General features: G+C 39.3%; 1 protein-coding gene across 1 annotated transcript; it reads left to right on the top strand.

The window, feature by feature from the left end:
- The first annotated feature begins 9,920 nt into the window (after nucleotides 1–9,920).
- LOC115662686 (probable 2-oxoglutarate-dependent dioxygenase SLC1) lies at nucleotides 9,921–12,512 on the top strand. Its single transcript, XM_030584790.2, has 4 exons — nucleotides 9,921–10,317; nucleotides 10,751–10,998; nucleotides 11,611–11,968; nucleotides 12,118–12,512. Exons 1-4 carry the CDS (start codon nucleotides 10,033–10,035, stop codon nucleotides 12,361–12,363), a joined length of 1,137 nt encoding a protein of 378 aa, XP_030440650.2. The 5' UTR covers nucleotides 9,921–10,032; the 3' UTR covers nucleotides 12,364–12,512.
- The last annotated feature ends 3,626 nt before the right edge of the window (nucleotides 12,513–16,138 follow it).

The following is a 16,138-nucleotide window of genomic DNA, read 5'->3' as shown; positions in this document are numbered from 1 at the left end:
TTGATATCGTCCACTGAGCTTTTGGTACAATTCGAATTCGATCCCTAAATTATATTAAAATGTTCAATACAGTCATTTCCATTAATTCAAGTTGAGGGCCTGCATTAAACACTTGCATATAGTTCGGGAGGGAATTGAACAATGTCAAATGTACCAAAAGTTCGAGGATGACATTAAACAAAATAAAAGTTCGAGGAACCACATTGAACAATGTAACCTAAAGTTCGGGGGATTATATTAAACAAATTAAAAGTTCATTGACCAAATTGCAAGATTAGGGCGTAGCCAAAATTCGGGGATTGTTTGTGTCTTTATCCCTTTTTTATACTTTCATAAGGAAAAGACAATCTACTGGACCGGCAAAATTAGGAGTCAATGCACATAAAATATTTAAGATAGGCAAATATAATACACCTTACTTTCCTAGGTACACTCTCTCTAAACGACCAATTTTTCATTCACGCAGTCATTTGCACATAGTGAAAATTATCAAAAAAAAGTCTTAAACTTATCGCGTTTGTGCCGATTCAGTCCTAGATTTTTCAAATTAACCACTTTAGTCATTTAGACAATTTGACAATTTAGTTATTAGGGTTAATTTTGACCGGAAATCACTAATGCAGACGCTGACCATCCCACGTGGCACGACTAGCACTTACGTGGACAAATTTTACAATTGTATAATTTTTTTATTAAATCTTGTCTTTCTTATTTTTTTTCTTTTTTTCTTTTCTTTCCTTCTTCCTCTGTCGGTCGCTGGGCTTCGGCTATGGCCAGCAAGGGCGACCTCGCCAATGTCGCGACCTCCCGAGGAGTGTGTGAGGGAAAAAATGAATTTAGAGGTAATGCCAAAGGCAAACCGGTGATCCCCAAATGGCTCAAATTCTCTCAAATCATTACCTCATGCGACATTGTAAAATTCAATTGGAATTAATCTATCTATGAAGTTCAATGCAACTAGGAGCCAACACTGGCTTAACAAAGTTCGGATAGAAATCAAGTCAGGTACGACTCACTTCCTACGCAACTAGAAATCTTGGGTTAGAGATTTGATTACATTAATTGTCTAACTAATGCCATTTTGGTATCCTAACTTGATTGGTTTTTTACCTAAATGATTTAGACGATCTTTGACCATTTTATTAACATATGCCACTAAACGATGTCCATGCATGAGTATGCAATCAAGCAAAAGTACACAATCACAACCAATGCGATAAAAGTGAAGTGCAGGAAAGAAACTCCACGAAGCACGTAGTATAGCCTCAAGACAGCAACCATGGTAGGAAAAGGGCGCAGAGCAGGGTAATGCCCTTTTCCTACCCTTTTCCCCGACGATGAAGGATGTGTATAAGTGAAATGATGTGTGATCCGGCAAGAGTCAGCCTCGCTCGAGGTTTGGCAAGCCTAATGAGTTCACCTTGCCTGTGGCGGTTGCCGATCATCACCGAGTTGCTGAGGAAGAGGGAAAAAGATAAAATAAAGAAGAATAAGGAATTATAAAAAAATTAAAAAATTTCCACGTTAATTGGTTGTGATGCATAGGACGGTTAACATTTTACGACCGAATTGGTATAAGTGTAATAGATTTATGTCTTTTTATTTTTTGTTAATCTTCCCCTTGCACAAATCCGCTTAACTTTTTGAATGGTGATTTCGAGGTTATTTACACAACAAAAACTTCATGGAGAGACGTGAAGAAAGAGAAAAACAATAGTAAAATCTTCGTGAATAACAAGTATTGAGAAATTTTATTGCTTTATTCATAGTGATTAGGAGCATTTCACGTTATTACAGTTGGCAATTTGAGGAAGATGACGTTATTTCATGTTGATTAAGAGATCTTACATTGGTCTGGAAGTCTTTGACGCTATGATATTGAATATCTTAAACTAAAAAAGTTTAGGATAAATGTATCACAATGAACATAATTTAGGGCTTTAGTGGCTATTTCCCTTAAACTAATTGAAAGTTTAGGAATAACACTGATCATTTGATAAAAGTTAAGTAGCCTAATTGAACCAATTGAAATTTTGGAGACAACATTATATGCGGAACAAAAAAGTTCGAGAACTACGAGTGTCATTATTGATCTCGAGAGAGAGAGGCTTCTTCAATAGATGAGATTGAACATAGGCCACTCTGGACATTGTCGGACTTTTCCTAGCCCACATGACATTTGGGTTAGATGGGTTATTGATCTGGGTTGGCAGTCGAAGGCACGATGCTGGACAGGTGCAAATTGGGGATCTCTTTGTATTGTTACTTGTTAGCACAAAAAGAAAGGGGAAAAATGTTGACTAAACTTAGGTAATATTAATATACTTTCTATATTAATATTATCTCAAATTATCATCAACCACTTCACATTATGGAACATATATATTTGTAACTAATTCATATTTTTTACTAAAGTTTAGTCTGGCCTATAGCATGTACTGTCATACTTTGTCGGACCTAATGAGGTCAAAACGATATTTGTTTGCTTGGCAAATCTTTCTTTTAGGATGTATGGAAATTCGAAGGGCTTCGACATCTTCAAGGCACGCATCTCTTACAAGAAAATCTATCCTTTTTCTCTTACAAATCCCTCCTCATGTCACGTGCGAGGGAGTGCCAGTGGGAAACCATGTTATAGAATGGATGGGGCATAGATCGGTTAATATTCCTAATTAACTTTTACTCATTGGTTTAATTGACTCGAACTTAAAACTTTCTCTTGATGATTTCCCTGATGCTAGGTATCGGGCTTTTTCTGTGCCGTTGTAATAAATGGTATCAGAGTATATCAATGCTTAATGAATAATTCAATGAAAGAACGTCGGGATTGATGCGGTTGCCACATGACAATTGTCGTCATGGTTTGTTTGGTGGAACAGATACCATGGGCGAAGGTGAAGGCGCGTGTTGTGTTATGGCGATGTATAGGTTTAGAATGCTCATCAATGAGGTTAAATTTAGATTTGTTGGTGCACAAGGTATACCAAAATTAAAGGGAAGCTCACCTAATATAGGAGTCTCATGTGCGAGGGAGATTATTAAAATGCACGTGCGAAACTCTCAATATTAGCTAAATCTCGAATCCTCCTTAGTGCGGTTCAGTCAAGTTTTTCGATGTGTGGAAGTCCAGCTGAATATATACGAAGGTATCAAATATATGTTGCGTGTGCCAACAACACATTAGACCAAATGTATGTAACAACTATGCGAGGGACACCTTCGGTGTGAACAAACAAGAATTGGACAAAGTGATGTTGTGCTTACGAATCCAGCCGAATCACAATGCTTATCCACAGGCGAATTTGAAGTGCTAACTGCTAATTAATTCTCAAGATGTAGAAACCCTCCGGAACGAACCCTAATGAACAGCCACTTCTTTTAACTTTTAAGTTGAAATTTGGCCATAAAAGCTATCTTAAAGGTTCGTTTGTTTGAAGGAAAAAAAAATTTTACGGGAAATTATTTTTTCACTTTTCGGTATTTGGACGACGGAAAACTTTCCTTAGACCACCAAAGAAATGAATTCCATGAAAAATATTTTCCTTTATTGCAAAATTTTCAGCTAAACAAATACACTCTGAGTATCAACTGAATACTTAATCCGCCAAATCAAGCGGGTCATATGTGATTAGGTGAGAACTTGTAATGTAATCAATTTGGACGCACGTAAGTGGCTTTTTCTTTCGTGGAAGTAGGCAATATCTTCATCTGTACATTCCTTTTGTTTTTAACCCTTGATTTGGCTCTTTTTGTGTGAGATGAATTTGGCGGCGAGATCATGATTAAAATAATATTAGTAGGAAGATCCAAGAGTCTCTTGTATTCGAACGTTTGGTTTTTAATGATGAACGAGTAAGAGGGTGGGATCCCATCATCTTGGGGATCAAAGAGAAACTCGCCACGTGGATGAATCGGAAGCCGGACAAATGGACAAATAAACAAGTATGATTTCGGCTCTTTCGGAACAAAATAAAATATATAATATCGTTTTGGAGAGATAGAATAAACCAAATTGGAATACGGGTTGAATCCAAGAAGGAATTATACCTTTTGGAGATGACCCTTTGGTTTACATGAAGACCGGGTAAAAGCCGTAACCCACAAAATTCTAGAGCTCATACGAATGAACGCGGGTTTCTTCTCACCTATTAGCTTTAAGCAAGCCGACTTCGAATCTTCATGGCTTTTGATGTTTTGCTTTACACGAAGACTCGATAAAGCTTGGAGATAAGTTGGCTCAAGAATTCTTTTACGTTGATGACAAATTGTTGAAAGTTATCTCTCGATATCAAATTAGAAAATAATAAATTAAATATTAGATGAAGACATGCAATCACTTTCATTTTTCACCTAGCCATTATTGGCCCAAAATATCGCAGAAAAATTTTAGTATACTTTCTTACGATAAATGACATCAAATAACCATCCAAGAGTTGGGAATGGGAAAAGGGGTTCATCTCCACTTGCTCAGCCCGTCTCTCACCCTACCTGACAAATAGTTGGATGCGCGTCACGTGATAAATAAAAATGGAGAAAATTATCAAAAAGTTATAAATCTATTGCATTTGTGCCTCCATATATGTTCAACCTCATTCTCTCTTACACTTGTTTCACCTAATTTACTTGATTGAAGGGAGGGAGGGAGGTATGACTCGATATCTGTATGGCAATGGGAGATGGGATGTAGCCGTCTGAGATGAGTGGAGATGCAGCGATGAGAGGAGATGTGTGGTAGAGTGGGGATACGTTGCACCCATGTAACGGTGCATAGGCAATGGGAATTGGAGCATGGAGACTAGAGCTGATCATTAGTCAGGCGCATATCGAATGGGCTTTGTTAGAGTGTGCTTCATACTCTCCATCAACAAGAAGGCGCGGTGGTTCCGCTCTCCCGTGAGCGGGTGGGGGTCACGGGATAGCATCCCCGAATCACTAGAGAGCTTTTATAATTTTGACTCGTATTTTATTGGTAGTTTGGCTTAGACCACCACATACATACATACATACATACATACATACATAAAATCTCTTTATCTTGTAATCGAAAATCATAATAGACAGGTGAGAGGTACTAATTATAATGGAATCATTTGCTAGATGTAGCCCTATTTTAAGGGTAAACAAGAATAAAATCATGCGTCTCGATTTTCTTTGTCACATGTACTTTCTATTTTATTGTGTTCGTGTGTCTAATCCTAACAGTTTTAAGGTCAGGTCTACAATTTTTTACCAAAACCCTGACAGTCATCAAAGTTTTATATACAAATTTTCGAGCTAGGTTAGCCTAGCTTGGGGAGAGGATTATCAAATAGATGCATTTTGACTCCACCCAAAAGTACATTTGATCTCCATCGAGCTAATTTCATTAAAAACCCCAAACTTTATGTTATGTCCCAAATCTACCATAAACTTTTTTCCATCTCATAAAAAGTCACCAACTTTTATATTATACCCAAATCTATCCTCTATTATTTTTCCATCCAATTATACCCTTATAGCCTGATGTGTCATCTATTTGTCTTCTTTTACACGTCAGCTTTGTTGAATTTCTTTTTTTTTCTCCTTCTTCCCTTTACCGCCGCCATGGACAACCTGTGTGAACGACACTGTTCATCGTCTTCTTTGCACAGACATGCTCGGCCACAGTTCATCGGCACTCACCCATCTCCACCCAAAACTCCGACGCCCACCACGACCTCCGACAACCCCCCCACGACTATGGGCAGTCGTCGGAATCATCTCCGGCAGTCTTAGTCAAGACCCCTATTTCTGGTTCTAGTTTTTCAAGCTTCAAGAAGGCATTTTTATTGGACATTACGTTTGCTTAGTCATCCCCGAAGCTTTGTAGATCCATTTCGTGCCCAGACGATGACAGAACGAGCCCAAGCTCTTCTCTCTCTCACTCTATGCTCTATGGTCGACCTCCATTAATGGAGGTTGCCACCCGCAATTAAGGCACGCGACCTCACATTTGAGTTAATCTCTCCTCTTGAGCTGAACAAAACGGAACCAAGACTCAGTTTCGCACATGCCTTTGAGCTCTAACTCACATATTCACTTCAAAATCGAATCATTTTGGCCTCAAAACCCCTGATTTCGACCATTTTTAGTCCTTAAAATTCTCATAACTTGAACTTACTTTTGGTAAGTCTCACTAAAATGCACCAAGACCCATCATCACTGTTTCAACCCACAACAAGTCCTCAATTCCCAGAGCAAGAACAGCTAAAATGCCCTCCCTGTGATTCCATCAGTACCAAGTTCTGCTACTACAACAACTCCAACCTCTTTTAGTCACGCCACTTTTGCAACAGCTGCTGTGGCTACAGGACCGCTGGCGGTGCCCTCTGCAACATCCCCGTCGAACGCGGCATCCTGAAGGCCACCGGTTGATCTCATGGCTGGGTTGATGGTGGTTTCTTGTGGCAGAAGTGAAGGGACAAGAAGAAAGGAAAAAAAATGAAAAAAAAACATTAATTTGGAAGATTAAAATGACGTGGAACTGACTAGTCAAATTCTAAGGGTATAACTGGACGAAAAATAGCAGAGGGCATATTTGGGAAGAAAGTGGAAGTTTGTGATTTTTTATGAGACAAAAAATAGTTTGGGGTAGAATTAGGACAATACCCATAGTTTGGGGTTTTAATGGAATTAGGCCGATCTGCATCATAGCCCATTTTTAAAATAGTGGACTTTCTTCTAATTAAACAACTAGTGACGCAGATACAGGTAAGGGGGGACAATGTACTAGGAATTCTATATATGTTGCTTAAGTTGTTATTGGACGTAGGAAAATTGGAAAATCTGAACTTGGGAAACACCTAGCACTCACGTAATCTGTCTTATCTAAAAAGTTTATGGTAAGAATTGTCCTAAGAATGCGTTAGCATCTCAGATACTCTCTTTTAATAATATTGCCCTTAATAACTTTTAATATATCTTTCTTGACATCAGGTGACCCCACAAGGACAAGCATAAAATATTCAAAAAACCAAAAAAAAAAAATTAGAGAACGAGGAAAGTGTTATTAATTCATTAAATGTGTTGGAAATTCTAAAACTTGTTACGAAAGTGCAATTGAGTCAATTAAAATCTCGTCAAGTTAGTGCAATCAAGTCCTTCCATTAAGCCCATCCGACTTGACAAACGGAAAATGACAATAACTTTTAGGACTTGATTGTACCAACTCGACAAGTTTTAAGATTTTGATTGGTTCAATTGTACTTTCGTAACAAATTTTAGGACTTCCAGCGTACTTATCCCTATATAAATACAATCTAAATGGGTGCAAAATTAAGCAATTTTGAGTGTAGAAGAGTACATGAACAAGTCAATGAAGTAATAAGCTCTCCGGCATGAGCATCTGACCTATGGAGATGACATAGATTTGTTAGCATCTTGGTTTTGGACTTAAGTTTGGCCGGTCGAGAGATGACTGCCGTAGCAAAATGAACCACCAACTCTTATTTTTATTAGGACGGTGTTGAAAACCTATTTAAAAATGCCCTAACTTGATGGTGACCACAAAATTCTCTGCTGAAAAGAAAATAATAATAATAATAATAATAATAATGGTAATTTCACATGTGATAAATATAAAATTTTCAAGAACAGATCATGAATGTAATAAAAAAAATAAATTATCTTACTAACTTAATGACGAGAACACGCACGTTAGATGAACAGGATCAAAATCCACGGAACATCTTACTAAATCGAATTTAATGAGTCAAGATAAGACGCGAGTTAAATAACCGAAAGCTTGCTGGCGTAGAATGAGATACCAAACCTATTCTGCATGCCGGACCTGCTACGCATTTTCTAAATCACTAAGTCAACTGCACCAAGTTCGCGACGTGACATGACATGGTATTTGTCAACTGGAGTGCTTGTAATGACCTTGACATGATAATGCCCTTCCATGCTTTTTCTTTTGGACGTCTGCGTCGCTTGAGCACCATACTAATCACATCGGTTGCGGCAATGCCCGGACGGCATACTCTTAAAGAGGGTGAACACAGGCTATGAACGACGAACACGTTTAACACTTGAGCAGTCAATTCGGGTTAGATATGCAGAATCACTTGCTGATTTTTAGGTTAGAACACGAGTCCTTAGGTTGTCCACATGGCCATGCTGCATGCAAATGATGTTGGGGGATGGAGGACACGTGGGCGTTCCGTGGCCAATCGATTTGGGACTCTCTCTCTCTTTTCTGCTTCGTTTTTCAACTGTGCATGCTGAACTGCTAACCGCCTCTTATTTCAACCGGCATTTGACTTTGGACGACGAGGGGAGGGACATGTGGTGGGGCTAGGCTTATCTCGATCCTCGTGCATGAACTGAAAATACTAGATTCGTTCGGCTATTATTATTATTCATTTGTTTATTTTTCTTTCTCACCAATAAATGTTCGTGCTCAACGCCTTTATGCGAGAGAACAGACGGAAAAAGTTAAAAACAAATCCAAAAATATATTCAACGTGGCACTTTTACTCTAAACTCTTTTGGTGACATCAAAAATACAAATTATGCTCACCGTGATATATTTACCCTAAACTTTTTATTATGACATAAAAAATCTCAAACTTGTATCCATGTGATACATTTACCCTCCGTCAATATTCCGTTAGATGATTTTTAGTCAAAATAACGTCGTTAACAAGGTTCGCTTTCTGACATCCATATAGGCAGATTTTTAACGGTTCTCATTGACAGAACTTTGACAAGAATAAATGTGTCACATAGATACCAATTTGGGATTTTTGACATCACTGAAAAAAAAAAGTTTAAGATAAATACGTTACACTGAGCATAGTTTTATGGTTTCTGGAGACTTTTGCCAAAAATAATGTGCTTACAGCAATGATATTCACATAGTATGTTATGTCTTACCAACACTTCAGTTGATTTCGAATTACTGCTGCTGCTGCTTATAATATCTGGCAAGGTTTTATTAAGAGAAGCGGAATTGAAACTGAAGTAGCAACTTAACCATCAACCTCCAAGGTCCAAGTCGATTGGGGGCCTAAGGGATTTTCAGTTCAAAAGAGCTAGAGATAATTTGTTCAAATCCCATTTATTGCGGACCTCTATGCTCGTGTTATTAATAATCAAATTTAGAACTAGCTTATGAATATCTTGTTGATAGCCAAAGTTATCACCAATTACAATGAGAAGCGATTATATATATTCATATAGGTAATCTCATATCAATAAATGGTATAACCTATACTATACCTCAAGAAAACCAAAATGTATTTCCTTGAATTTTCTAAAGTTTGATTGAATTTATCCCCCTATGAAGTGTAACTTTTCTTTCCGCCATAATTAAGGATCATTATATAAAAGATATAGATGACACTTTAAACTTTAACCAACAAAAAAAATGTAGATTGTGCACACGTAGGTAAAAAAAAGAAGATTCGGATGACAAAGGCATCGTCACTTATACTTATCCGAAAATAGACAGACTTGCGTAAATAAAGTTACAGCCCGATTTGCTCATTCGAGCTATGTCCGGTTATGAACTGTATTCTTGCCACATGACACACCTCATCACGCCAACATTTGGAGCAAGATTAGTTTATCAAAGCATATAAAAAAAATGTTATCCCTTGACTCTAAAAAAAGAAAGCAAAAATCAAAAAGCAAAAAATAAAAGAAAGGAAAAGAAAGGAAAAGCAGAAGTCGTATCAGACCTTACAGGCCAAAGCCACGTAGTGATTGGGACCATGCTGATGCAGATGCATCCATATTTTGTCCTACCACCAAGTCAAATCTCTCTTCCCTTTTTGCAAGAAGAAGAGACAAATCCCATAACTTCATTTCTATCCACCACCTCTTTCTTCCCCTCCCCCCCCCCCCGCCGCTATAAATACACACACCCTCTTCTGAATCTCTTCCATCGAACAACCGTCTCTCTTAAACTTATCCACCTATCATTCTCTATTTGGTTCTCAACTCCTTTTGAGTTTTTTCTAGTCTCTTTTGTTTTGGCAAAGTTTTCTGCAAGTGCTGTCGCTTGCAGTGATGGGTTTAGCAGTGGAGAGCAACAATGGTCATGGAGTGGAGGAGAGCAAGTATCAGAGAGGAGTGAGGCATCTTTGTGAGGGAGGGATAGAAAGAGTTCCAAGGAAGTACGTGTTTCCGGTTTTGGAGAGGCCGGACTTGGATACGGAGAGGAGCAACGTCTGTTATGGCAGCAGCCAAACCCTCAAGCTTCCGGTCATCGACTTTGCTCGTCTTCAAGGCTCCAACAGATCCCAAGTTCTCAAGTGCCTCGCAAATGCTTGTGAAGAATATGGCTTTTTTCAGGTAATATATATGTCGAGCATGGCTCTGAACAGTCGAGACGTGCGCATCGTTGCCGCACAGATTGAGACACCACAGGGATCAACGTATACATATATACATATGTATATAACTATGTAGAGAACGATACAACGGGTTGGTTCAATACATAATTAGTAGTCAAAGAAACCAACAAGAACGTCAAGGTTTACTGATCCTGGAGTAACTTTTTACACAAGCATTTAGTGGATCGCAAGGTTCTGATTACCATTAATTAGTTTTTTTTTTTTTGCTGTACTTAGCTTTTTTAACTCATTGCGCACAAGTCATGCCATCATGGCATTTCAGATACACTACACCCAAACAAAATCAATTAGCATTTCTCCTATCAATGTTAGATCGAACGCACATCGACCGACAAATGTTAAGTGCTTAATCTTTGGATTTGTGGATGCAGCTAGTGAACCATGGGATACCAAGTGAAGTAATCGAGGAAATGGGTAGTGTGGGAAGGAGATTCTTTGAGCTGCCATATGAGGAGAGGTGCAAGTACATGACCCCAGATATGAGGTCCCCGGTCAGGTATGGCACCAGCTTCAACCAGAACACAGACCCATTCTTCTGCTGGAGAGACTTCCTCAAGCTCAGTTGCCACCCCTTGCCACAACATCTCCCCTCTTGGCCCTCCAATCCTTCGGACCTAAGGTGATCATCTCTCTCTCTCTCCCTCTATCTCGACATCCACTCTGACCAAAAGAGCTTTACATGTCCTTTTGGCTATAGGCGGGCCTAGACAAAAAGTTAGGTCTGACCTTAAAGCTTGGGCTGGGCATGAATTGCCCTCATCACCTCTAGTCACTATTGTACTATTGCACAGACCCGTTCTGATAGATCATGGTAGTCATATTGCAAAAACCCACGATGGACTCTATCAAAAGAAGCAATGGAACGACACATGTTCTTATGGTCTGTCGTGTCAGCAGCTGAACTGAGTTTTATGTACAAAAGTTTCCAATGAACAGCTGAAAATGGATCTTTCAATCTTGTTCTAGGAGGCCTATTGAAGCTTGGTTGGATAACCATGGCCCTTATCAATTATGGAACAGTTCATTCTAATCAACTCTATTAATTACGTTGTATTGAAGTTGTTTTTGCAGCGAGCCATCACAATTTACTCGTTTTGTTCTACTTTACACAAATTAATTAGATAGCATTCATAGAATTGCAACAGTTACTGTACGCTGGTATATATGTTATTCCCTGTCAAGTACGTGAGATGGACCCTGACGTTTTGATCTCTTAATGTGCTTGAAACAGGGAAGTAGCTGCTAACTACTCCACGAAGACCAAGTTCTTGTACTTAAAGCTCATGGAGGCTATTCTGGAGAGTCTCGGGGTGAAGGAAACAGCACCAAAACTTATGGAAGATCACGAAAGTGACCGGATGGCAAAAGATTTAGAGAATGGGAGCCAAATCGTCATGGTGAATTGCTACCCGGCGTGCCCCGAACCCGATCTCACGCTTGGCATGCCGCCGCATTCAGACTATGGCATGCTCACGCTCCTTCTTCAGGACGAGTCGGTCCAGGGTCTTCAGATTCACCATGGAGGGAGATGGGTGACTGTGGAGCCACTCCCCAACTCATTTGTTGTCAATGTTGGTGACCATCTTGAGGTTGGTTCATTGCTTTTAACCCTCCAAAACAAATTTTCGGTTTATAATTAAATGAGTTAGGGAAACAATATATCTTTTGTTATTGCAATAGGATTCAAAAGTTCCTATAGGTTTAATTGATACTTACAAAGGCTTTTGAATTGTGGCAGATATTCAGCAATGGGAAATTCAAGAGCGTGCTTCATAGGGTTCTGGTGAACCCTTCGTCGACCCGAATCTCTATTGCTTCACTGCACAGCCTATCCTTTGACAGCACAGTCCGGCCGTCGCCAAAGCTGATCGACGAAGCTAATCCGAGGCGCTACAAGGACACCGACTTTGCCAGTTTTCTTCACTGCATTTCATCCGTTGGACACAAGGACAAGAATTTCTTAGACACCAGGAAATTGACCTAACCATGCATATTAATCACCCAGGAAATCCTTGGCGATTTTGACAATTTGTAGTTGCAAATTGAGCAATTATTAGCAGAACATGGGAATTGAATTCCCTTTCTATCGTTAGTTGAATCACATATGATGATAAAATAGATTATTTTACCAAATCGTATGTTGCGAACTTCACTGTTGGCGTTTGGTCGTCGCAAGGTCAATCATCAAGTTGGGTCGTTTAGACGGCCTCTATAAGCATACCCGTCCAAAAAAAAGTAGAAAACTTAGGAGATAATTACAGGACAAATCTAAATATTTGCCATAATAGTGTAATAAGTCCTCGCAAAAAGTTTCTTTTCATGCCTTTTATATATAAAAATTTGCAACTTGGATGCACGTTAAGCCGTTCCGTTAACTCTATCAGCTTTAAGTCGATGGCAAATGTCAAGTGATAACTTTTATTATCTTTTCAATCCTACATGATTGTTAATAAGAAAATGCCACACAGATTTTTTTGCGTACACAACGCAGGCCCATATAAGTAACGTCTTCCACCATTTCTGTTCCCTATAGATGGACCCTCTCTCGAAATGTTACATTAAAATCCTCCTCTTTTATACCCTCAATCGCTTACTGGTACCTGGGCTTTCACAAATCATTTGACAACTTCTTTTAAACTGGTGGAGGCAACAATTTGTGATAGCAACAGAGAATGGTGAATTTAGAAGAAAGCGAGACACCTTTGAGAGAGAGAGAGAGAGAGAGAGAGAGAGAGAGAGAGAGAGAGAGGGGATAGAGAGAATTCCAAGCAAGCACATGTTGCCGCATTCAGAGAGGCCAAATTCGGAAAGAGAGAGAAGTGGTAGGGTGGCCAAGCTCTCGAGCATCCGGTCGTTGACTTTGCTCTTCTTCAAGGCTCCATACAGATCTCAGGTTCTCAATTCCAGATACATTGCAGAGACCACTAATGATTCAAAGGCATAGAGCCCTTCTCGTCTCCTTGTTAAGATGCCTAATATTCCACTCATCCTGCAACTTTGTGCCTAGGGAGGGCACTTCGCGTTCGTTGTCAAGTTTGGGTTGTCAGTTCGTGTTGGGTTGTGTTTTGTTGAACATGTCAAAAAATCATGTATTTTAAAAATTTGTGTCGATTATCTAGCTTGCCAATGTCTGCTTTCATAAACGTGTTAAATTGTGCGAAAATATGCCGTCTCTGCTCGAGCAATTGCAGAGATACATTAGACAAAGACTGACGAGAGTCTTAATTAGATGTTCTTACTAGCCAATACGCACATGGCCCCATCTGTAAACTCTGGTCTAGGGTATACACAAACCATGTTTCTTTCCGAAGCATGATTAATTTAAGGTGTTAGAAATTCCTAGTGAAGTCCCAAGACATTGTCATGTACTGTGTGTACAAAGCAAAACGAAGTTGTTTCAAGATCATTCTTTATTGGGTATTCCGGTTGAAAAAGATAGTGATCTACAGAATCTGGTGATCCTTTTCACTTCTCAGCACAGGTAAACAGCAGTTGATTACTCCAATAAATTGAAGTCCTTGTACTTGAACCTCATGGAGGCAATCCTGTAGAGCCTAGGAGTGAAGGAAACACCGCCACGAAAAGTAACTTGAAGAAGATGAGGACGACATTTCAATGGAAGATTTATAAAATTGGAATCAACTCTTGTGGTGAACTGCTGTCCCGTGTGCCCTGAGTCCAACCTCACGCTTGGCGTGCTGCCTTGCTCGGACTATGGGTTTCTCACGCTTGTTTTTCAGGACGAATTCGTTCAAGGTCTTCGGATTCAGAATGAAGGCAGATGGACAACTGTGGAAGCACTCCCCAAATACCTCGGTGGTCACTGCTGGTGGCCATCTTAGTTTCCCGTCCATGGTTATACACCCGTAATCGCTTTATGCAATGTTACGATCAGCCTAGCGATACTTTATTCCTAACGCATCAACACGGAATCGATTCATGCTGCTTCTTCAATTACTATCGGCATTCCATAAGAGGGAGATTCAACTTCAGAGGGTTCTGTGATTCCTTCAATGAACCGAATCACAGATTGCATCATTCTGTGCTTTGTCCCTCAATAGCGTGGTTCTCCCATCTCCGCAGCTCATTACCGAAGCAAATCCAACAGACCGATTGAGCCAGTTTCCTTCATTATTTTTGTCCGGCGAATACAAGGGCAAGAATTTCCTGGACTTGATTGCACCAAATCTGAAAATCTAAATCCCAGTGAATGTTTGATACACAGAATTCAGGACTTTCAGTACACCATTCTTTCACTTCCCATTGCTCCAGATCCCATCCTGGACGGCTGCGATCTCTGGCTTTTGGATCCAACGGTGAAAATCTGTGGAGGCACGATGCCCAGGAGGAACCATAGACTACCCACTCTCGTCCAATATTGCATTTCGTGTAGCTCTTTCCTCTGCTTTTCAAACTAGCACAATCTGATAAGAGTTTGCATTAGCAATTACCCCAAGCCATTCAATGAGCCGCATTTGACTATGAAAATTGTGGAGTGAGTTCAAATGCTAATTTTCCAAATGCTTTGAACAGTTTGGATTTTGAATGAAAAGAAAAAATCCATATACTCAACATTAAAAGTCACAGCTCAAAGGTTGAAAACCACAAGAAATGGGCACTTAAGTTTGAGAGAGGTTGCTGTCGGGTCGACAACTTTGGGCCATTTTGAGGTCTCTAGGCTGTTTCATCGTGTCCTCTTTGGCATTTACAAACGAAACAAAGCATGCTCGGATAACCAAAATGCCCCACACTTCATTCTCAGCTTTGTTAGCTAGTAGCTGACATAATAGCATTATCTCCTTTTTCGTGGCCGTGAAGAAAAGGTGCTTCTCTGGTGAAATCTCTCATTGTCAAGCCTCTTGCATGGAATATGCACTTGATCACTAACTATAATTTCGTCAATAGCAGACAAATGACTTAGAAGTATCGCTTGTAGATTGTTACTGTTCTTTCTTTTAGGTGGAAATTAATCTGGGTTTATAGAGGAGCCTGTCACCTTGACCTCACTAAAATGAATCCTTGATCTTTGATAGAATCACGAGCTAAATCCACTCTTGATTAAAATTGTCCTTCAATCCAAAATGAGATGTCCGAGTCTTGATGGGCCGAAACATATATGAGCCCGATAAGTCCTTGTTCAACCATGCACATAGTAAGCCTTGTGACTACCAATTACCATTTACCTTCTTATATTTTAGTGTTACTATTGTAATTGCATGCTGCGCTAAAGAATTTTGTTCTTCCGTTTCTTTCCCAACATATGAAGAAGGTATTTCGTGCGGTAGTCACGTGAGAATGATTGATTGAGAAGCAAGTCGATCATAAGCAAAAGATTAGAGAATTCAAATACAATTATGGTTTATATTCACATCATGCGGATATCATGATCTAGATGGTTATATTACGCCACTCATGAAACCGATGTATAAATCATTTCTCCATTCGTATGTATCCGTGCTGCTATTTAGCCGGACAGGACACCCGAGAGGAACCTCTTGTAAATACTTTTACGTTTGATGCCACAACTTTTACAAGTACTTCCAATCACAATTAAAAAAGAAAAAAAATCGAGATAACTATTTGTTCTTTAAAAGCCTTGAACTTTATGCACTTTTTAGTTTCTTTCTAAGGTTACGAAACATAGTTATGTGTACAATCAGAATGTGCTTACCAGTTTAGAAGTGATTATTAATGGCTTCGGATTCCTCGTATGTGCATGTGTGTAAGGTCAAATTCTAGCTACACAAATATAAAAACTG

This window comes from Syzygium oleosum, unplaced genomic scaffold, assembly GCF_021117445.2.
Source record: "Syzygium oleosum isolate NSW1041296 unplaced genomic scaffold, Sole_v2.1 Sole_v2.07, whole genome shotgun sequence".
In the NCBI taxonomy this organism is placed as follows: domain Eukaryota; kingdom Viridiplantae; phylum Streptophyta; class Magnoliopsida; order Myrtales; family Myrtaceae; genus Syzygium; species Syzygium oleosum.
The sequence above is the reverse complement of the archived record's forward strand: the minus strand, read 5'-3'. Positions and strand labels throughout refer to the sequence as shown.

Coding starts and splice junctions, on each gene's coding strand:
- LOC115662686 (XM_030584790.2), top strand. CDS start 10,033: ATGGGTTTAGCAGTGGAGAGCAACAATGGTCATGGAGTGGAGGAGAGC. Junction 10,318..10,750: donor AAGAATATGGCTTTTTTCAG/GTAATATATATG, acceptor TTGTGGATGCAG/CTAGTGAACCATGGGATACC. Junction 10,999..11,610: donor TCCAATCCTTCGGACCTAAG/GTGATCATCTCT, acceptor TGCTTGAAACAG/GGAAGTAGCTGCTAACTACT.